Below are 24,861 nucleotides of genomic sequence, written 5' to 3' on the forward strand. Positions count from 1 at the left end.
AACTATATGGTAGATAGTATGAGGTGTCCATAGTTAGTGTATAACCTTTTGTCAAATCCACAATAATGGATCGGTTATGAATCGGATTTTATATTATTCATCCTCATACCCACCAAGTATCGGATATATTCTATATTAATATTTTTTCTTCTTTCCATTCAATTATCGTACTCATCCCAACTTGAGGTGCCTCTAATGCAGTCTTCATAATTTTTTTAACAGTGAGACGCCCGGATCAAATCCAAACGTCTCAATTCATTTGTTTAAAACATTTTCTAAATCTTAAACCTTTTATATATATCCCATGAGTATCTATTTTTTTTTTGTTTTATAATTTTTTTTAGCTTGAACACTATTATCTAATTCTTAAATCCTAGAGGTATATATATATATATATATACACACACACAGTTGTTATGCTGTGAGACTTAAAAAATGAATAGCAGATCTTCTAGACCATTCATATTTGCAGTCGGATCGTGACCGCGATCCCTTCCTGGGTTCACCGTCCCCACCAGGGTATAGTTTGGTTCGGAGCGGACGACTGGAGGCCGCCTGGAGGACACCGGTGGTGGATAAGTGGCCAGGTTGCTGGGCGCCGAGCGAGGGTCTCCTCCGGCCGGCCTCCGACCGCCCACTCTGAACCAAAACTATAATTTGATGGGGGCGGTGAACTCAGAAAGGGATCGCAACAAATCAACGATCCGGCCACAAATATGAGTGGTCCATCCCCTGGACCACAAAAAGTGGTCCAGGAGATCCTGGCTCTAAAAAACGCGCCTATGCGCGACTCCGTTGCTGGCATGTCTATGTGGCGTCGCAATTTCCTTTTCTCTTCATAGCACCGCTCGGATGCCGCTCGTCAAAACTCTACAACGAAGATAGGGTGGAGGAAATGATTCATGTGCGCTCACCGCCCTCTCCCCTCACCGCAACGCTCGCCGTCCTCTCCCCTCACCTTCCTCGACAACAAAGCTAGGGCAACAAAGCTAGGACAGCGAACTAGGGGGAAGAAAAGTTTTGCCCTCACCATTAGAGGTAGAGTCCTCTATATCCTTATTCATTTAGATCGAATATTAGATGAGTTAGAAGGGAATTATCATCCCTACCCAAAGAGACCATATCTCTTGGTCGGACCACTCGCAATTACGATCGGATCATGGTCGCGATTTAGCTTAGTTATGATCCTTCCTAGGTTTACCGTCCCCACTAGGTTATAGTTTGGATCGGAGAGAGTGACCGGAGGCCATCCAAAGGCTGTCGGAAGTGGGCAAGTATTCAGGTTGCCGGACACTAAGCGGGGGGGGGGGGGGACTTTCGGTCGTCCGCTTCGACCAAAACTATAACTTGATGGAGACAGTGAACCTAGAGAGAGATAATAACTAATGATAGTTAGATTATGGTCATGATCTGATCGTAATTATGAGTAATTTATTTTTGTTCCATATTTTATGGACATATTATTTTTTTTTTATAAAATGAAAAATTAAAAATGGAAAAAGGATTAACTTTTAGATAAAACCTACCGTTAACATGTATTCAGCCATTCTTTTAAGCAAAAATTATTTCCTTTTAAAGATTAATTTCCGTACTTTTTACGAATCGCGGACCCAAACTCAATCAAACGCGAACATTACCCGCAACATTTTGCTCTCTCTTCTTCGGCGATCTCCTTCCTCGACGGGAGAGATAACTCGAGAACCTCCTTCACTACCGACGGCAAGTGGCGTCGAGGATTTCGTTGACCCCTGAAGACCATACTAGTTCTTCGAGGTGTACTATCGCCTTTGCTGCCGGATTCCATTGATCATGCGTCAATAGAAAGGGAGGCGGCGAAGGGGGGAGATGGGGATCTCCTTCAAGATTTCAAAGATCGGGAAGCGGTATCATCCGAAATCGAACTTTAAGCCGGAGGAGGACGACCAATCGAAGGAGGGCTATGAGGAGAGCTCGCATGTCCTTCACGGAGCTGGATTGGACCGCGAGGTCCGCCTTTTCTTTGCTATTACTTTTTCTTCTTCTTCTTCTTCTTATTTTCTTGTTTCATCTATATCTGGTTGGGGATTAGCTGATGGTGTTTCTTTTGTATTAAGCAATTGTAAGCTTAGTCTCCTGGACCCCTGGTATCGTAGTATACTGGTGAATTTTCTTGGTCTAACTCGAACGATGCTTAGGATGAGATCTTTCATATATCGTGGCTGCGCTTGATTTTTCTTTTTAGTGGCTTAGTGAGTTTTAATTCGTCTATGGCATACGACTTTCTTTTCTAGCACGCTCTCACTATGGAATCACTTTTACTATTTTCTGAATTACCATGCCTTCTAATTTGTTCTTTGTCTTGTTATCTGGAGCGATGAACGGATGAAGTTTTCCTTTGTATCCTTCTTCTCTGTGTATCGACGGAATCGAAGTTAGGAGTGGAGTTTTTGGTACTCATAGGTGGCCCGTTTAAGCAGGTTTGGATACCTGCTACACAGGTGTATGATACTTTTGATGAAATGGTTGATACCCATCACACATGAGATTGATTTGAGATTGTAGGCACGGTAAGGGTATCCGTTATACAAATTTATATTGTTTTTATTTGAAAGATTAAACAAGAACCAGAGGGGTTTTGAATGAAGCAAGTACCACATCGTCTTAAAAATCTATGATACAAAGTAACTGTCATTGAGGTGAAGTGCAAACTTAACAAGTTTGAAAGCCTGGGATCAGTTGCTTTTGTTTTGAAATGCAGTATTATACTCTTGCAAGTTGCAATTGCCAGATTCAGTTTACATTAATCTAACTGAATGTTAGGTGGTTCGTACTGGTGGGACACAAATCCTTGAGCATATGTAGTCCTTTGTTAAATATCATTTTTACCTGGAAATAAAATTTTTACCAAAGAAATGGGGAGATAGTTAAATTGAATGAACAGAAAATTTCTGCAAAAGTTTATGACATCTTGAATTCATTATCAAGGAGAGTTCATTAACAGGATAAAAAAGTAAAAAACTGAATGGTTAAAATAGATAAGACTGTGAGTTTTAATGATCATCATAAGTCCCTTGATTTATAAAGAGTTGATAGATTGTGGTTCAACAAATCATCTTTTATGAGTTAAGATGTTCAACAATTAAGAAAACACACATGCAAAAAAGATAGATTAGTAGAGATGAGAACACAAATCGATGGTGAGTTATATAAAGACAGAAATAATAGAAGAAACACTGCTACTTAGAAAAAAGATCTAATGGTCGATAAGTCGAGTAGATTAAGATTATATATGTATATATACCTCAAAATGTTCAATAAATTTTACAATTAGTCAAGTTGAATCAGATGGGATTGAAGGTAAGAGGAAAAGAGAAACCAACAAAAGCTCTAGCTCTACACAACTCAACTAAAAATGACTTAAATGATTCATATATTAGTAAAAATATAACTTTACAAAAAATCAACAACTTGGATAGATTTATACAAATGACTTCAAATAATTGATAATCGTGGTTTGTTTGTTATTGTCTTATTACAAACATTGTTATAGTTTTGTAAGTCATAATTACTCACCCTTATAGTTTTCTAAGTCATAATAACTCACTGAAACTTTTATTAAGAACCATTTTTTTATGTTCTGTTTATTTACTAAATTTTCCATTGTTGAATGTTTCTTAAATTGTGCTTTTCTGATCGATACTATAATAGTCAAAGTTATTTCACATGGTGATATATTAAGTGTATAGTAAGATTCAGTTCAAGAATTTCAGTGTCGACCCATGTTGCCTTTTTTATTGTTCTGGTATGGGATTGACACTGCTGCCCCATTAACAGATTTTTGTCGACAACAACATAGGTTGATAGGATTCCCTCTGCCTATCATGTGGGAAGCTGTGTTTGTCCTTGATTACTTGTGTGTTTACTGTCAGCATTGAACTCGATAGAGAAATCGACTCGATTCCTTCTGTCACTTATGGGAGAGAATATTGGGGCTATAAAACTTACCCGCTAGTGACAACAAATGTTGAACGGTGAGAGGCAATAATAGCTATGAGTGGCAGGGATCATTTGGCTTTGGATTACCGATTTAGTTTTTTGTGATGGGAGATGTGGTTGGGGGAGAGAGCGCCGATCAAAATCTCGTAGGAGATGATCATCAATTGAATTGCGATTGTAATGACAACAATTGTGAGATTACGAGCAGAGGAATTGAGTTTCTTTATTTTAATATAACGATTTCATATATATATATATATTAGTGTTATAATTGAGATATATAAGTAGTGATAAGTAATATAGATTCTTAACAGTTATATAGTTAATGTAAATTTATGTTTTTTTACATGAACCCATTAATAATACAAAAACATTAAAATAAGTGGAAATAAAATATTGGAGATATTTGACGTTGAATCAATTAAAGTTAAAATCGACTATATGTAGTCAATATAGGATAATTGTCAAATAGTCCAAATTCATTTAAACCATGATTAATCAAACTCAAAATTTATTTTAAATTTTAAAAAAATAACCTTTATTTTTTTAAAAAATAACCTTTATTTTTTTAAAAAATAATTTTAAATTTTCAAAAATTATTTTAAGTAATTTTGAATAATTTTAAAAAATAATGAATAATTTCTAAAATAATTCCAATTTTTTAAGCAAAAATCAAAATAGTGCCCATATTTTCCTTGTTATAAGGGCGCTCTAGTTTTAAGAATATCAAAACAACATCTTATCCCATTTTTCATTCAAAAATATCATTATTCCATTACTATTGTAGCATATTTGATCAAAACTGCCCTTATTTGGTTAAAATTGCTACACATGGAGCACTATTATTTGAAAAATATTCTTTTTCAACTTGGATGAAATTGCCAACTTAGTCAAATTTGCTTAAATACTATAACATGCAGTTATGCATCGTCCAAAGTTGTTATAAACAATTTTGATCAAATTACTTTATGTTATAGCATATTTGGCCAAAACTGCTACAACGTGTACTCTTTGTTTAAAACTACTATATGTTATAGGAGTTTTGAATAAAGCAGCTAGAACGTGTAGTAGTTTTCAACAAGTTGCTAGATGTTATATTAGTTTTGTACAAAGTTGTTACACATTGTAACAGTTTTGGAATAAAACTACTACATGCATAGCAAGTTTTAACAAAGTTGCTACAAGAGTGTTGGGACAAGGGTATTTTTGGATGAAAATGGAATGAGGTGCTAGTTTGAAATTATTTTAAATTGGGATACCCTTTCGATGAAAATAATAATAAGTGGCGCCCTTTCAATTATTGTTTATTTTTTTAATATGTTAAGAATTGATTATAAATTTAAACTTTCTTGATTATTGTCCCAAAAATAATATTTTTTAAAATATTATTTTAAATGTTTTAAATAAAATTTTAAAAATAATAAAATTTTAAATATATTTAAAAACAATTTGAATCCTCCAAATGACTTTAAAAAATGTTGAATAATTTTTAAAATTATTCTTGACTCTTCAAATAATTTTATAGTTTTAAGATTAGTTTTTGAAATCTTTTAGATAATTTTCAGAACTATCCTTAAATTCTTAGTTTTATCGATCTTTATATTTTCAAGCATAATGAACATGAGATGCTAAATTTTATTATGTAGTTATAATAGTTGTTTAAAAGTTTTAAATAATGTTTATATATGATAATATTTATTCTATTTATTTAGTGTTTTTGTTAAAAACTAGATATTCTTCTTATCTTATAGAGCAGCCAGGTGCACGAAGCTCCCGCCATGCGGGGTCCTAGGGAAGGATCCATTGTACGCAACCTTACCTTGCTTTTTGCAAGAGGCTGTTTCCAGGATTCGAACCCGTGACCTTTTGGTCACATGACAACAACTTTACCGTTGCGCCAAAGCTCCCCTTCTTATCTTATAATTTTTTATAAATAAAATAATATTTCTTATGTTAATTTTGTTATTATAATTGTTGTAAATGATTTTATCTTTTTGATACTTCAACTTTTAAATGATGAATGGGTAGACAAATAACACAAAAACAACAAACTTATGACCCAATTGACATGCATGTTGGTTAGCAAATCAATTTCATTGGAAGCAACATGGATATCTGGATGTTTTTAAGTACTTAATAGTTCCTCAAGAAATGTGTCATGCAATGGAGGAAATTGATGACAAAAAATATTTAAAGTAGAAAAACAACAATGATGTGAATGAATATTTTGATAATTGAACCTCCGGAGAACCCATCTATGATAAATTTAAAGGTCACAACGAAGGTATTTAAATAGTTCTTCGTGCCTCTTGAGCTGAATACAAGTATGAGTAACTTATGTAATATAGAGGTGATACAGTTGGTGCTAATGGAAGTGACTCAACTTCTTTACCAAGATGGGGAGGAGTGTAAGTGTTCATCTTATCTCATCATAAGTTGGTAATGGTTGTTTCTTTCCTTCTATCGTAAAAAGGTGTGGAGTTAATATTGCTGATATTGATATACTAGCATTCCTAGACTAAGTTAGTAAATAGACTAGGATTGATGATGTTTATACAAGGGAACAAAATATTGCTAAATTTTTTCATTTCAATTGAATTCCCCCTAATGCAACAAATAATACATGCTACCTTAGCATGCCTCTAATCAAATATAAAATTGTTGTTTGATACTTAGACGAACAAGTGGAGGAGATCGACATATGGATCCTATTGTGCAAGAAGCAATAGGGCCTATATGGAGTTACATTAATATGCGATAGTTGGAGAGGACCTATGTAGATGACTATTATTAACTTTCTACTATAGAAAGGTGATATTTTACAAATCTATTGATGCAACTGTAGAATATCATGATGCATCTTATATCTATATCTATATCTATATCTATCTATATATATATATATATATATAGATAATGTAGTAAGTAACTGCATTTATTTGATAATGGCGAACATCAGTAAACTCAATATAATGAAGAAGGTTGTAAAAAGAGGGCAATCATTAACAACATTCCTTTATACTTATTGTTGGGCTAATTAATAACAAAATTTATTGACAAGGAGATTCTACAACTCAAAACTACTAAGTTTGTGATTCATTTTCTCTTGATAAACTCTCCTTAGAAAAAATTTGAATTAAAGATGATGTTCACTTTTGAGGATCGGGAAGCCTTTGGATACTCTAGCACCACTGAAGGAAAAATATTATATTTGATAGATTTTGGAACTACATCACATATAGTCTTAAGGTAGTAGATCCATTGTATGTTGTTCTATGTAAAGTCAACATGGACAATAAGCTGCAAATGGACAATGTTTACCATTTAATTGACAAAATAAAAGAGGAAATCAAGAGGCACCTACATTGTAGATAGTCTTATGACAGTAGATCCATTGTGCGTTGTTCTATGTAAAGTCGACATGAACAAGAAGCCACAAATGGACAATCTCTACCACTTGAATGATAAAATAAAAGAGAAAAAAATCAAGAGGCGCCTATGGTGGTAATCGAGTATCAAAATTATATTGATATAATTACTGTAAGATGTGACAATCAAATAGGAAATGTTTATAATAAAAAAGTTTAATATCACTATTGATAATTATATATGCTTAATTATTTGTGATTATTATCTCAATTTGTTAAAATTGTCAGTTTCATCTTACTGCTTTTAGGATGGCATATCTTATCTTTTCTTTTATTTTCTGAAATGTGATTATGCAGATTGAAATAACTAATGCTGCAAATGGCACCAACAATCTATTTCCAGGTATATATTTTAATTAAGAAATAAAAATTGTCATTTGATTGATCATTCTTTCCTTCTTTATTTCAATACAGAACATGAGGTGTCCTTTATCTTGAACCTTTATCTGAATGGATACTCCATTGGAAAGCCTTCTGAGGTTTGTTAATTTAGGAAAAATATGATGAAACACGGTGTTGAACTTGAGGTTTTAGCGTGATATTATCCTGACCTAATTCAATATTGTCAGATTGAGAACTGTCAGACTCAGCTTCAGGATGTTAAGCCATTGCATCCATATGATAGAGCATCTGAGACACTATTTTCTGTATGTATGAATACTTTGAAAAGTATTTTGTAGGGGGTTTCTATTTTGTTTGCATTCGGAGATTATTTTGATTAAGCAAGATTACTGCAACATTTTCTATTCAATTATTTTATGAACATGAAGTCCAAAGTTTATTAGGATCGACCAGAAAGACATTTCATTGCAGTTAATTTTTGGTTTATAATCTACAGCATAAATGCATTCATACAAGGATTAAGGCCCAGCTACTTGTCTGTTTGTTTTTTTAGCATACATCTTTATAATTTGCATTTCTTTCTTAGTGCAAGTTTCAGAGTTTGAGATTTTTAAATTTTAACAATTGGTACGGTCCTTGTATGGGCATACAGTAGGTCCCATGGTTTTAATGTTATAGAAAAGTTTATAGCTCTACTGACCCTAGGTAGCTTTTCTACCCATACCAATTATAATGTCCAATTTTACAAATGAGTTCTATATTACAGTGTTACAAACTAATCTATAAGACTCCCTAACTTGGCTCAAAGGTATTAAAAAACTTCAGTTTGTTATAATTGTATTCAATTCTTAAACCCACCCCTCAAAGACATAGTTTGCATATTTGTTGACGGATTGCTAAATTAACCAATGACATATTGATTCCTTTTTTAGTGCAATTCATCTTTGCATTTTATTATGCCATGAAAGACAACATCAAAAGCAATGTTCATGGGCCATACAAGCTCTTACATGGCAAATGCTATAATCATAAATTTTGCCTCTGCACTTGATGTGAGCATTGAAGCAATGTTTTTGGCTTTACTAAGTTGTCAGATTTGCTACCTGAAGGACATAATAGTTTGAGGTGTACTACATATTTGTGAGGAATCTACTCATGGTTTAAAATCTTGTGTTGTACTTGACGACACAGGCGAAACATAATCGTGGCATTTAAAATATTTTTCTTTATGTTTTTTTTAATTTTTAGGCCACTATATATATATATATATATATATATTACTGGTTAATTCTTTTCTCTCTTAATTCTTTCTCTTTCTTCTCCATATTTTAATTTTTTTATTCCTTTCATCCTTGAATACATAAAAAAATTAATTTTTTTCCTATTCCTTTCTTCCTCCAATACATAGGAAAAAATTTCCTCCTTAAATTGATAAAAATAAATTAAATTAAATTAAATTTAAACTTACTTGATCCAAATCTTTAGTTAATCCTAAATTGATTTTTTACTTATCTTAATTTTTAAAATATTAGTTTAACCTAATAATAAGTATTTATAGTAATCAAATGTTATAATAATATTTTTTTTAATTAATATATTTTATATTAAAAAATATAAACTTAGGTAATTTAAGTAGGTCAAATGAGCATAAAAATTTAAATTTTTATCGTAGAATTCAGATTTTAGAAGTAGAATAAGTTTTAAATGTGATGCACAATGGAAAAGTCGTTGGACCAAATGATATTTCGATAGAGGCATGGAAGTACCTAAGGAAACAAGGTATTGAATGACTTACAAAATTATTTAACATGATATTGAAAATGAAAAAAATGTCAAATCAATAGAGGATAAGTACTCTAGTTCCCTTATATAAGAACAAGGGAGATGTACAAAATTGTGCAAACTATAGGGGTATTAAACTAATGAGTCATATCATGAAACTTTGGGAAAAAGTAATAGAAAAAGATTAAGGAGACCACGATCACCGAAAATCAATTTGGGTTCATGCTTGAAAGATCGACAATAGAAGTTATACATCTTCTTAGACAATTAATTGAAAGCAAAAACAAGATCTACACATGATATTTATTGACTTAGAAAAAACTTATGATAGAGTCCCGAGCGAAATTATATGGAGAATTTTAGAAAAGAGAGATGTTAGCGTAACATATATTGAGCTAATTAAGGATATGTACGAGGATGTAATGACTAGAGTAAAGATTTTAGGTGGAGTAATTTAAGCATTTCCAATAAAGATAGGGTTATATCAAGGATCAACTCTAAGTCCCTATCTTTTTACACTAATTATGGATGAACTCACTGCACGCGTTAGTGCATGTTGTTTGTAGATGATATTGTTTTGGTAGATGAGACACGTAAATGAGTAAATGCTAAACTAGAATCTTGGCCGGAAACACTAGTAGGAAAAGGTTTTAGGCTTAGTAGGATAAAGACAGAATATATGGAATTTAAGTTTAGAAATATTAGACATAATGAGATAATTGTTAAGATAGAAGATGACGAGTTGCCCGGAACCGAGCGCTTTAGATATTTAGGATCATTTTTGCAAAATGATGGAGGGATTGCGAGAGATGTCTTATATAGAATACAAGCAAGATGGTTGAAATGGAGGAGAGCGTTGGGTGTTTTATATGACCGTAAAGTACCTCTAAAACTTAAAGGAAAATTCTACTTGCTATGTTACATGGAGCTAAATGTTGGGCTATGACTCAAGCACATGAGTAAAAGATGAGAGTTGCAGAGATTAGGATGTTAACGTGAACGTGTGGACATACGAGAATGGATAGAATAAGAAATGTGAGCATTAAAGAGAAAGCCAGAGTTGCATCTATTGAGGGAAAACTCCGAGAGACACGTTTAAGATTATATGGACATGTATTTAGACGACTAATAAATGCTGCAGTTAGGCGATGTCAAACTATGATAAACACGCATATCAAACGATGAAGAGGAAAATCAAAAAAGACTTGGTTAGCAACAATAAACAATATAAAATTTATTTAAGTATAGATGATGATATAGTAAGAGATAGAACTACATAAAAGGATTCATATAGTCGACTCTACCTAGTGGGATAAGGCTTGGTTGTTGTTGTTGTTGTATATTTTATATTAAAAAAATATCGAAGACGTATCCGCATGATACCGAAACTATATTGTTTTGGTCATATACCAAAACTCTGATACGATTTGAAATTTTAAACCATGAATATACTTATTCTGCATATTGTACTATATAACTTGAAGATAACTTTGATTGCTATACAAGGGACCCTGCTTGGAGGATTCTTTAGATTGATAAAGAATCCATAGTCGTCTCTTAATTACTTTGACATGGAGAGTCGATAAATTTGCCAATCACACTCATAACAAATGAGATATCTGGTGTAGTTAGTATAAGATAATTAAATTTACTAACAATTTTTTGTACTTCCTAGGATTTGATAATAACTCTCCATGTCTTGGTGATAGTTTTAACATTTTGAACCATGGGCTTTTCTATAGATCTAGCACATAGTGTACTAGCTTATTCAAGTGTAAAGCATATTTGTGAGATATAAATGACTCTTTTCAAAACAGTTAGGAAATACTTTAAATCATTTAAATGGCCTTTGGTTCTTGAAAATTACACAATTTTAGTTTTTTTGTTGTTTTTTTTTTCTTTCTTGAAATTAAATTTTTTGAAAGGCGTAATTGAAAAAAGAAAATAATGATTGTGCACATTTTCATCAAGAAATATCCAAAATTCAAAAACAATTTTAATTAGTATGAAGTTATGAACCACTCTCCTAAACATGTCATTGAATTTGTTATGATTTATTAAAAAGAAGCAAACTTACATATTAATCAATTGTATTGTACAAATACACAAACATTAGAAGTTTGTCATACATTCAAACCATGTTGAAAACATGGTTATCAAAATGGACATTGATATTAAAATTGAATGGTTAAAAAATCTTACACATGGAACAAATGTGTGAAATTGAAATTGTTTGAAAAATTAAAAAGGTGAAAAAATATTTTGATATTAAAAATAAAAATAATATTTAATCATAAAAAAGATGCATATTATATCTCAGTCTTATGATATTATAAATAATCTTATTATTAGTCTAACAATATTACATTACTATTGCTATTATTTATAAAATAACATTCTAAAAATATCAAATATATATTATTAAACTAAAAGTATATCTTTAAGATTATTGATAGATAATGATTCATATTTTATTATTCTAGACTTAATAGTTAAAAAATATTAATAAATAATATCATATATATTAATATAAATTAATTGAATGAATTCAAGAGATTAATATATTTTAACATTATTGCAATTAAATAATATGATAGAGTTGGAACATACTCCTAAAAATTCGATGAATTTGTATTACGACTATCAATTTTTCATGCATATAACTTCTACTTAAATGCTTTCATAAAAAGATAAATCAAATAGATTGATTGCCATTTCACTAGATATAATGTAGAATTCAATAAAATTATGATATCATTTCTTAGTTGTAATTTTTTTAATTGGTTTTTAGGAAGTTGTGGGATTGAATATATTTTTAAAAAACTAATTCTTATTCTATTTTTGTGACTACTTGAGGGGTGTGTTAGAGACTAAATTGTATAGGCCTAATTGTAAATATTATAGAATAGAATTCCTAAAATGTTATTTGACATTGCTTAACAACTGTGAATTAAACTTTAATTTTTCCCATTAGTTATATTAAAGATGTGTTTTATCACAAGCGTATTAGAAATGTTATTGTGCATAAACTGTGCTTCTAATTTGGTATCTAGATTTTTTCCCCTAGAGGTAGGTATGTGTTAAAGATGTAATAGAAGTATCTAATGGTGTGTTAGGTTCATAGGAATAACTATTTTATTTTCTATAAATTCCTATGGAATACTTATTCCTTTGTTTGGTTGTAAAAATGACTATGGAATACTTATTCCAAATTCTTAAAGAATAGTTATTCTTTGCTACATTTAAGGAATAATTGTTCCTTATCTATTCCATCCTTCATACGACACATTCAATTGTCCCAACTGATGGTGAAGTTTGACCGAGCCAGATAGACAAGCCAGGCATGCTGGATGAGTTAGGAATTAGAACAGTCAATCCGAACTGATTAAGGCTTTGATCGGACCAACTGGATTGAACAGGTTGGATAAGTTGATCGGGTGTCAAACTGGTCAATTAGGTTGCCATATTATTGGATGATGAATGCCCTTATAAATCAAATTGCACAACCATGATTCCAATAACTCATCTAATTATAATTGTTAATTATGGCTCTTGCATAATTAACACTCTACTTGACTTAATACAATGCTAAATAAGGGTAACCATTGGTAATTTAAAATTATGATTTTGGAACTCTGTTTAGAAGATTTTATACACATATGATTAAGGATCTACCTTTTTTTGGTTGGCATATACTTCACCTATCTTTCAGTTAATTTTGCATGATGCTTGTAGGCTATTGAGTCAGGGTGGTTGCCAAGTGACATACTCGATGATATACCTTGCAATTACTATCACGGGACTGTTGTCTGTGAGGTAAACTGTATTTGACTTCTATGTTGTTTATAAGCTCAGATTCTTATAATTTGTATTTGTATTTTAAATATGTTGGTTGTTTTACTCAGCTAACTATGTGGTTATAATCTTTATAGGTGAGATTTCTAGAGTGCTATTAACAACTAGAGTCATTATCCTTCTTTTTAGTTGGGATGACAAAGTAAAGTAACATCCAGTTAGTTGTCCGATGGCATGTTCCCTTGTTTCTGACATTTTAGACTGGTGCTTCTTTTGCATTATGTGATTTGGTAGTTGGCCATAATTCATTATATGCTTATTGATGGTTCCATATTTCTGTTTATGTAAAAGATGCCCACATTTGTGAGTGAATTTTCATTTTATCTCTTTGTATGTTTTGTCTATAGAAAAGCTGCCACTTTCTTAATGTTTAAAACAAGTAACTCATGTTTTGCTTCTGATCTATGTTTTGGGAAAAAAATTTCAGAACCATAACCTCTGTACCAATTTCCTCCTTTTAACTCTCAATTTGGCCCCTAGGCTAGTCGTTCTTTTCAATTTGAACTAATTTAGTCCAAATTTCTAAAGCAGTCAACTTTACTAATGTAAAGCTTATTAGACTAAATGTGTGTTCCTCATCAAGTGCACGCTCAATGTTATTTCTGCAAGGCACTCATTCTTAATAACAAGAAATCTTGAACTAAAGCGACAAATTAATACTAATCAACTAGTGAAATGCCATCATGTTTTTTTTTTTTCTCTTTATGCATATGTAAATCTACTTAAGAAGAATCAAACAGAAATGGCACCATGATATTTAGGATCTGCTTTGACCTGTGATTAATGCACTTCAATATCTAGTAGATGTGTCATAACCTTGTGATAATTAAGTTTAATAAAGTTATAGTATTTTTTACTTTGTCTTTATGCATATTCTATTTGTTAAGATATGTACTGGTTACACTTGTGCTTGCTCTTAGTTTTATTAAGCTCTATATTTACAAGTTTTTTTAAGCTCCAACATCAAGTCTTCAGAGATATTATGAACTATGCATAGTGTTATAGTACGGTCGGTTGGGCAAATAGACCCCCCAAAAGGGCTAACGTCAGTGCATGTGTTATGATATAAGCATAATTGATCTGTCCAGTTTGTCTTTGCCAATGTCGAGTAATGACTAATTAACTAATGATTGACAAGATATGCTCTCGTATCTTTAGTCTTTACCTTCTGAACTAACTTCAACTGCTATTAAGTTTTGGCAAGAGAAATATCATTCATCTCTTTGTTTAGTTTTAATAATTTTTTTTTTGGTTGAGGAATTTTTAAAAAATTTAATGATGCCAACATTAATTTAGCACTGTGCATCATAACTTCAGTAGTATCTTCTTGATTAGATGCTTAGAGAAAGTCCTCTATGCAGGTACGAGACTATAGAAAATGCTTTTCTGAACAAGGAAGTACTGCTTCGGCTGCCAATGCAACTCCAATTGTACAGAAAGTACAATTAAGGATGTCATTGGAAAATGTCATTAAGGACATTTCTTTAATAGCTGATGATTCTTGGACATACAGTGACCTAATGGTGAGTATCCCTTGACATGTCTTCTAACAAAGATCTTGCTATTGAGCTCATTTGATATATGTGATTTTATTCTATAGGAAGTAGAGGCACGAGTTGTGAAAGCATTGAACTCACATCTTTATTTAAATCCTACTCCAAAGTTGGAGAGACTTTGGAAAGGTCCTACTGTTACCAAGGTATTTTTGAACATGATGTTGTGTAAGCAATGAGAAACAGGTTAGTTATACACTTTTTCTCTTGTTTGCACAGCTCAATTTTGGTATTGGAAGAAAGAAGCGTCCACTGCATACTTCTGAAGTGACCATTTCATCCAATAACCAAAATCCTGAAAAGAAGATCTGCACTGATAGGATATCTGAGAGTTCTCATTGTGGGTCAGGAGAAACAGAATCTCAAGTAAGACATGCATCACTTCAACAAGCTTACGAAACTATGCCATTGCAACATCTATCGAGTGGAGTTCAGTCAATGAGATCTAACAAGTTTGGTATGAAACTTACTTTGCCTCTGCCCTCTCAGGCCAAGCTTCAAACAGTTGTCAACTCGCCTACTAGTTCACAGGATCATGGACCTGGACATCCATCCAGTATTTCTGGGATAACTGCAAATATATCTTCATCTCAGAACTTAATGGGTTCACATCCTGACAAAGTCAGTAACTCCCCTCGTTCCATGAAAAGGGAGAACCTAGATTCCCAGTTGACACCTTTTATTGGCATTAAGAGGCAGAAGCAAACACCAACAGGGGTAGATGGCATTCAGCAACAGTGGCAACAAAAAGGGTCTCAATTGGTAGGATTAACTGGAACAGATTTGCAGTGGAAGAACCAAATGCTACATTCCCATGTAGATGCAAAGGGGGGTCAGTATGCTTCTACTCTAGGCAATCAGAGGTATCCTACAACTGTTGTAAATAGTACGCCTAACCAAGATCCAGGAGCTTCTTTCCATTTTAATCACCAAGGTATGAGATTTGGTCCCAAGGAAGAACAGTTAGATAGACAAGAGCAAGATAGATGTAAAGAAGTTCTTCAGGCACTCCCTGTTAACAGTCCAGTTGATCAGCAGCAATCACGAGCACATTTACTACAACAGCCATATATAAGAAATCATCCTCCAACCCCTGTCCAGTGGCAGAATGCCCGACCAGTATCTGAAAAGGATATGTTAAAAGATGATACATATCAGAAAAGGAAATCAGTGCCCAGCCCTAGGGTGTCTTCTGGACCCATGGTCCAGTCACCAGTATCATCAAGATCGGGAGAAATTTCCAGTGGATCTGCAGGTGGACAGTTCAGTGGCATTGCAACAGCTTCTGCTCTGGGTGTTCAAAAGGATAAGTTAATAGCAAATTCTAATGCTGCAATTGGTGCTCCTTCTGTGACTTCTAGTCCTAGTGACTCTCTTAACCGACAACAGCATACCTCAGGGACTGCAAAAAGCAAACCAAATTCAATGACCAAAACTCAGAATGTGAGTGCAGTTGGATCTCCTGCCAGTGTTAGCAATATGAATCCTTCCCTCATTGTTAACAGTCCTTCAATTGGGACTGCTCCTCTCGGCGATCAAGTCATTATTGAGAGATTTATGAAAATTGATGCAATAACCCAAAGGTATGTATAAACGATTTTTTTACCCAAGGGATATTCATACATATAATATATAAAGTTGTTGATTTTTGTATTTACCCCTTGAAAATTTATTTTGGCTTATATTGTTGCTAGATTTAAAAACTTGCAAATATTTCATTATTTAATGTGTACTAGTTAAGCTTTAACATAAGACATCAATGTGATATTAATATATTCACAAATAATTCATGTAAAAAATTAAGAAAATAGAAATATCATTGACGCTTTGATAATTTAATCTATATATTTCTTTGATATTAATAGTCACATAGAAATTTTTATTAGATACTAAGATTGGCAAAAATAATATAAAGTTTAACTTAATCAGAATCATAGCAAGTATTTAAAGAGAGGCTTGTCTATGAGATTCTTTGTCAATCAACCCCAAATGATTAAGAGCCTCATCTATTGTAATCCTAGTTGGAGTGTTTTGTGTCTCAATTGCAACCAATAGCAATGAAAAGTCTCAAGCGAACTCATTGTTACTTCGACAGTGGTTAAGCCTTTTTTCTCTTCCTCTCCTCCTCTTCCTTTGTCTCCTTCTAAAAGATGTAGAGTGACACCACCTCATACCAATATAAGATACGCTTGTCAGTATCAGAACCTTACCATTTAGTTTAATACAAACTCAAACATTGAATGTTTATATTAAAATTGTCAATTTTAGGTTTCTATCGGGAATTATTTTGGTGTGTTTTCAAATTGTGAATTGTATGATTTAGATGAAAATTTATTAAATAGGTAAGAATTACCACCTCATTTGAAGTAATTCTTAGTTCTTACATCCTGAAGAATATAAAATAATATCATATTTTATTTAATAGCATAATATTATTAATGGAGTAACCTGATGCTGATTCATAATTAAAATTATACAAATTCATATCTTAAATACATTTTCAGTCTGTTGCCTTTAATTGAACTTAGGCATAACACTAGATATAATCTACACTAGGTTATCTATACTAATTTTATCTTACGCTCCCAATCAAGTTTGACTATATATACTCAGTCTAGCTTGTATATAAACTAAAAAACCTCACAAAAATGCTAAAATTAAGACATTTAATGAAAAAAAATCAGGATGTTAGTGCAACAACATGAAGACACAAGGCTTTGAATTGATCTTTGAAAGGTTATTGCCTAGACTGTGGTTGAGCAATCTTCAGAAGGTAAGTTGATGAAGATCTTCGAATGACTTGATGCTATCCTCTTTTGTCATGCCCTGTCAAATTGAACAGACTACACGATTTGAAGTTTGTGAGAATGAAATGACTTGGAAGAGATTGCAGGATGAAATAGCTGAGATGGAGATGCTTAGTTCTGAGCTGAGGAGGTTGAAGAGATTCTGTCTCTAGCATTTATTTTTGAGTGAGTGAATGAATATGGGACAAGACACTCAGTAGGCGATATTACTTTGAGAGGTGAGGATGTTAAAGAGAAAGATTAGTCAAAAGAGGATACTAAAAATGGGATAGTCTACTGCTTCCTTCCAAATTTCAACTAGTGAAAAGATTACTACTTCCTTCCAAGTTTCAACAAGTGAAAAGATTATCACAATAATGAGTGAGATTAGGGTTTCATAATTCACTTAGAGTCTAGAGATAAGAAACATGTTAATAAAAAATGTAACTTTGTATCAGTTTACTCTAATAGAGGGAGTAGGTGTGGATAAGGTTTAAAATTTTTAGCCACACAGTAGTTTTGATCTTTGACTAGAACAATATTAGTTCAGTACCATGGTAGTGTTCCAAAGCAAGGTTTAAAATTTCGATCCTTGCCGAGGTTTCGGTCCTCGACCGGAACGATACGGTTTCGGTATCGTATCGTGCCGATATAGTTTCGGTATTTTATAAATATAAAATATATTAATTAAAAACTAAAATATTTAACATAATATTTAAAAAATAAACAAGATAAAAAATAATCTTTTAAAAAAGGAAAAGATATGAAAATAGATAAATAAATAAATTAAAATTTTATTATAATTTTTAAATTAAAATAAATGAAATATAAAATTAATTAGACAATTTCAATAGGGTTTAATAAAGTCTCTTTAAATTATCTCCACCGTAACTAGGAGTTGATTAAAAAAATTAACCAAAGTTTAATTAGAAAAATTTGAAATTCGACACCACTCGCGAGCCCGCACGACTTCAGTGCTGTCGCAAGGTTGCGCAACCAACCATGGCCGCGGGGATTGCATGACTCCTTCGACGCGACCACGTTGGTTGTGCGACCCCTCTGCAATGAGCACAGGGTCGATGCCTCCATGGCGGCAGCGAAAGGGTTATTCGACCTCTCCGCTACTGTCGCAGGGTCGAGCGACCCCTCTGCTGTGACCACGGGATCGCATAACACGTCGCACCTATCATGGGACTGGTGCTGAGGTCGTGCCGGTGCCGGTTGCCGAGCGGAACGAGACGTTTCGCCCATTTCGACCGTTTCGGCACGGCACTTTAAACCATGTTCCAAAGTATGGTGTGGTAATGAATTAGAGGGGGAAGGGGAGAGATGAAGAAAGGAGATAAGAAGAAGAGAATACAAAGTTTGGACTTGGCGTCTCATTTTGAATGATACAATTTTGACATTGTTTTGTACAGACATAAATTAGAAAACATAATAAACATTATTTTTATTCATCTTGATGCATGTTGAATGTCGTCATGACACAATACTTATCAAGATGATTCACACAGACACAAAATAGATTACATGTGTCGAGTAGTATTGTTTTACTAATTTATCAGAATGATATGTTTCAATTGTGTAACCCAAAACAATACGTTTCGACCGTTCCACATGGAAGAATACCTTTCAACTGTGTCACTTGACATGATACAAACCATGGGCTGTGGAAACGATGGGCTATTACTAATTTCATCTTAAATCATACATACAAATGATGGAAAAAGAAAGAAATAAAAGATGATTGGTGAGTGAAATCCTAATGATACTTAAGAAAAGAGGAGAGGAGAGAGCAAACTTGAATTTCACTTGTTTTTCTCTTTTTTTCTTTTGTTGTTTTTTTTTTTCTTTTTCAACATGACTATCATCTCCTTTTCTTTAAAGGCTCTCTCTTAAATCACTTTTTTTTTTGTTTGGGTGGGTTCACTTGGACTGGGTTAAATTATTGTGTACTAGGTTTACTTAGAACTTTAGAACTGGAGATATGGTGTGAAACTTGCAAAAGGGCAGAATTGGTCTTGTGACGAGGGTGCTTCCATGTGGGTTTCCAGGAGAACTAGTATAGAGCAGGTCTCACTAGGGGTCTCATGGATAAATGAAGCTGTGCATGGAGGTTGATCTGATCAAGGATCATTTTGCGGCGCTGAGAAAGTGTGGTAGTGTCCCATGAGGGAGCTATAAATATATAGTACATGCAAAGTGGTTGGCGGTGATTGTGGTGGACTAGAATTCTTGGAGAACTACTGTAGAGATACATTTGAGGTACCAGAGAGGATGACTTCTTTATGGGTTGCTTGGGGATGAGAGAAAAGTAAGATTTCACGAAGTGTCAACGAAATTAAGAAGTTGTGAGTTATTGAGGTAAGGAATGCCTCAACATCATTTAACCTTGCGGCCTCACCTTAGGCACAACTTATTGAGGTAAGGAATGCCTCAACATCATTTAACCTTGCGGCCTCACCTTAGGTGATTAAAGTAAGAAAATCTAAACATAGGAGAGGAACCTGCACTTTACCAAATCTGGAAAGGTGAAAATATTTTATTATCTTATATAGAATTACTACTCATGTATGCATACAACTTAATATGCCTTAGACTAGAATCTAGATTATATGTAATATTTTTATCTAACATTATTAAATCATATTGAATTAGATCAGATCAACATATTTCTTTTAAAACATACGATACATATCATTTCAAAACTGAATCATAACATCTTATATACAAAACCTGAATTGCAGAATTCTGACAGCTATGTTTTATACTGTTGATGTCATAGATGAAAACTAATATCTTTATGAGTGCATATGAAATTTTGACTTATATGATAAAAAATATGTAATTCTCTAATTTCTAAAGATATATGTAAATTTCCCTGATAATAGTTTGCACAATGTTCTCTTTGAACTGTAGTGGAAGAATTTCATTCACACCTGGATTTATGTAGACTTATAAGTCTTATGTATACTTATTTTTGTTGGTGTCTCCATAAATTTGGGTTTGTCAAAATCATTATTTGAATAGTTGCTGCTTGAGAAGTTGTAAGGGCAATTTACCAAAGGAAAAAAAAAACAGCATGTTGTTTATTTCGCTTCTCTCTTCATGTAACTCTACAAAATTCCTTGGTAGCTTGGAAAACTAGTAGCAGTTGCTACATGCGTGTTTCTTTACCTTGGTGCCTTTGTTCTCTATTTAATATCCTCATTTAGAGCTAAACCTGTATTTACTTGGTTGAGGTGGCAATCCTCAAATTAATATCTAGCCTATCTAAGCTTATCTTTTTTGGCATCAGATACCAACTTAATCTCAAGAAGAATAAAGTTGATGACTATCCTGAAAAGGGACCAACACAGCATTCTACCCAGGAACTTGCAATTTGGCTATCTGATTCATTCAATGGTGAGGACTTCACAGATCAAAGAAAACCATTGTCAAAATCTTTAATTGGTGGGACAATTAATACCTGCATGGACAGAACAATCAGCTTTCTGCGCAATGAGCCAGTGCATCAAGGTTTACCTTGCTTAAACATTCTTTCTTTAACAGCACACGAGTCTGAATATATTATGTGCTGATCCTATTTAAATATTTGTTTTAAAATATTTTCTTATTTTTAGTTTCTATGAGGTTGATCATGACTGAGAAGCCCTTTGATGGTACTGTATCAATGCAGTACGAGTACATGGATGATTCTAAGATTCAAGATTATCAGCTAACATTACCCACAACTGTGAGTCACTCTACATGTGTCATTCATGTTTTGCTCGTGTTGCTCCTATCATATCTAACATCACAAGATTTTGATCAATGATCAGAACCATGCAGATCTGCTTGCGGCACAGTTTGCTCAACTGGTAAGCATGTGGAGAAAGATGTAGAACTTGAAATATCTCTCGATTGACCTGATCATCTATATTTCTAACTCCATATTTCATGTTTACCAGATGGAACATGATGGATTTCAGAAGGCTGAAGATAAAATACAACCTATACCCATCCACATGGTTGCTCCTCCAGGTAACCTTTCTTCAGGTTCACCAATGATGGTAGATACCTCTACATCTGAAATGAAACCGCCAGAAATAGCTAGTGGTCAACCATCACAAGTACCTTTCCCTGCTGTTGCCAATGCAATTGGACCGATGAATTCTTCCCAACATCCTTTCAGCAATGCAAGGATGATGGCAGCTGCTAACTACAGTCAGAATCTGGCGATAACACAAGGTTATCTCACAGGGGCTTCCATGTCTGCCAGGTTGCAGCAGGTTGATCAATCTATGCTGAAATCACATCAGCAGCAACCACAGCAGCAGCAACAGATGCAACAAAACACATCACAATTGCAACAGCAGCAGCTTCCATCTACACAACTTCAGAGGTCATCAACACTGCTCTCGGCCAATCCTCTGTCTCATATGATTGGTCAGAATTCAAATCTGCAAATAGGAACTAATCAGATGGTGAATAACAAACCATTGCAGCTTCAGATATTGCAACAGCAGAAGCAACAGCAGCAACTTCCTAGGAAAATGATGGAGCTTAACCCTGCCATGAGCATGGGAAACATGGGCAACAATGTGATGGGCCTTGGTAACTTGAACAATGTAATAGGCATGGGTGGCATGCGTGCTATATCATCTCCCATCGGGACTATGTCAGGCATGGGTAACCTAAGCCCACACCAAATGAACCTGGTTTCAGCTTCCAATTTCAGTGCAGGCATTCCTCAAAATTCTTTGACCCATGCACAGTTTGCTGCAATGACATCCAAGTTCAGGATGGCACCGCAAAATAGAGCAGGCCTATACAGTCAATCTGGTATTGCAGGCACGGGAGGGAGTACGAACCAGGTGCTACCATCCTTGTCAGGCCTGTCTATGTTGAGTGCACTGCATCGAGCAAACATGAACCCTTTGCAACGGAATGCAATGTCATCTATGGGCCCTCCTAAAGGACCTGGAGCAAACATTTACCTCAATCCTCAGCAACAGCAGCAGCTTCAGCTGCAGCCGCTACAACAACAACCACAGCAGCAGCAGCAGCAGCAAATTCAGCAACAAATAAGTTCACCATTGCAGCAGGCCCAGGTGGGCTCCCCACCATTGGTGGTCTCTCCTTCAGCAATGTTGATGCAACATCAGCAGCTGAGCCCTCAACAAATGGGCCAACAAACTGCATTGAGTCCCCAGCAGCTGAGCTCAGGTGCATTGCAGCAGATAAACAATAGTGCTAATCCTGAGGCTGGGCCTGCAAGTCCACAACTGAGCTCACAGACACATGGGTCTGTTGGAAGCATCACAAGTTCCCCTATGGAGCAACTGCAAGGTGCTAACAAGGCTGGGTCAGCCAGCAATGTTTAGGTTGGTGTAAATGAAAGCATCCCTTTGGCAATAGTAAACCTGAACTGATTGATTTAGCGTAGCTCTTTTGGGAACATGACTTCAGAGACATTTGCTAAATTGCATTCGAGCATGTCAGTCAGAGCACTTCAATATGTTTAAAAATGCGAGTTGGCAGCGCAAATGTTGTATCATGTGAAACCCAGATTGTTTATTAGTGTTGGTTTTGCCCACCATATGAAAAGTAATCTTGCAATATCTGTATATACATGCGATTTCGCACATTCTTGCAGGCTTTTAAATGATTTTGAGATGTATTATCCAAGTTACAAGTTATATTTATTACTAGCACATGATTGAAGGCCTCAACCTATGGTATATGTTATGTTTGATTTGCATGAAAGTTAGATGTAAGCATATTCTTTCCTTTCAAAAGCTATATGGTTAAAATTTATGAACTTCTAAGTGATGATTTGACTGCTCTTTTTATTATGATGAAACAGCAGAAAATATGTATTTGAATGCTGTGCAAATTTGAGCTGTCTCTATATCAACATGGAGAAGGTAAATTACAGGTGACTACTAGTCATTAGTGCAGGTTGCCAAGACTATGTGAGAAGGTATGTTCAGATGCGCTGAATTTCAATCCCGATATCTCATGTGGCAAATTTGAGCTGTCTATACATGGTTTGTCATCTTCTCATCTGAGTTTCAAATTGCATTAGTCTGTGGTAGTATCCACTTCATAGAGGGCTTGGAGCTTGTCATATAAAAACAATCTTCGTGTATATGCTGACTAATAGATTCATTGAATTATTAGTGGAATTGCCATGCATTAAATGTGATATTGTGGTATGTTATATTGTATTAAATGATTTGACCCATGGGAATTGAAGTGACATTCTTACCCATACATTGAAAACATTGAACATGAGAGCCACCACGCCAACCGTATAAATCTAAAGCATTAGTAGGTGTTTTTGGTACCGTAAAACATAGTTTAATGTTGTTTAATTCAATTTTTAAAATACTCATTTTGAAAAACTATTTTTTTTTAAAAAAATTGATTTTTTAAAATCCCTAAATCATATAAAACCTCGTGCTTTCCTCCATCTATTGACGTGCTCGGACAGAACTACTCTCTCAAGTCTCAACCTGAAATCCACCTCTACCATCTGTACTAGAGTTTTTTTTGAATCCCCTTCTTGTGCAAAAAGAGAGCGTTCATTGGAGTAACAAAGGATTTCAAAAGTGTAAACATATAAGTCTAACAGCAGCTTGATTCGAGCGTCATAACAAAGAACGAGCGCCAGTGACACAGGTATCTAGTCTGCCAGATTTGTAATTTCTTTCAACTAGACTTGACTTGAGAGAGATGTCTGTAATACGATGAGTAAACTACAGCCTCTAAGTCGGATCAAAGTCCAAGATGCTTGCTAACATAGCAATCAAAGTCAAGGAGTGTTAGATCAATACATATCATTGTCTCAATTGAGTGGTCAGCCGATTGGATCCTTTAGCTGATTGGACCTTGAGCATCTCAGTATGAGAGGTTTCGAGTTGAGTCAATACCCTCGAAAGTAAAGTCTTCTTCATCACTCGGGCTACCATTATTAACTATTCTGACTGAGTCATCCAGCCGAGTGGATTTATAATCAAATCGAACAAACTGAACACTTGGTCTTATCAAATTCAATGGTCAAACTGAAGGGCCGAGTGAAGGAGGAATCCTCAACAATATCCCTCAAATCCAACCTTGCGGTTATGACAAGCAATAGTCGGTCGGCTTTACGAA

At 34.1% G+C, this 24,861-nt stretch overlaps 1 protein-coding gene across 1 annotated transcript; it reads left to right on the forward strand.

Moving 5' to 3' along the window:
* The first annotated feature begins 1,607 nt into the window (after positions 1-1,607).
* LOC122018912 (protein PHYTOCHROME-DEPENDENT LATE-FLOWERING-like) lies at positions 1,608-23,480 on the forward strand. Its single transcript, XM_042576380.1, has 12 exons — positions 1,608-1,986; positions 7,701-7,746; positions 7,818-7,882; positions 7,973-8,050; positions 13,263-13,343; positions 14,744-14,905; positions 14,983-15,081; positions 15,155-16,518; positions 21,020-21,240; positions 21,345-21,457; positions 21,543-21,581; positions 21,672-23,480. The coding sequence occupies exons 1-12, from the start codon at positions 1,846-1,848 to the stop codon at positions 23,085-23,087; spliced, it is 3,825 nt and encodes a 1,274-aa protein (XP_042432314.1). The 5' UTR covers positions 1,608-1,845; the 3' UTR covers positions 23,088-23,480.
* The last annotated feature ends 1,381 nt before the right edge of the window (positions 23,481-24,861 follow it).

This window comes from Zingiber officinale, chromosome 9A (assembly GCF_018446385.1).
Source record: "Zingiber officinale cultivar Zhangliang chromosome 9A, Zo_v1.1, whole genome shotgun sequence".
NCBI lineage: Eukaryota > Viridiplantae > Streptophyta > Magnoliopsida > Zingiberales > Zingiberaceae > Zingiber > Zingiber officinale.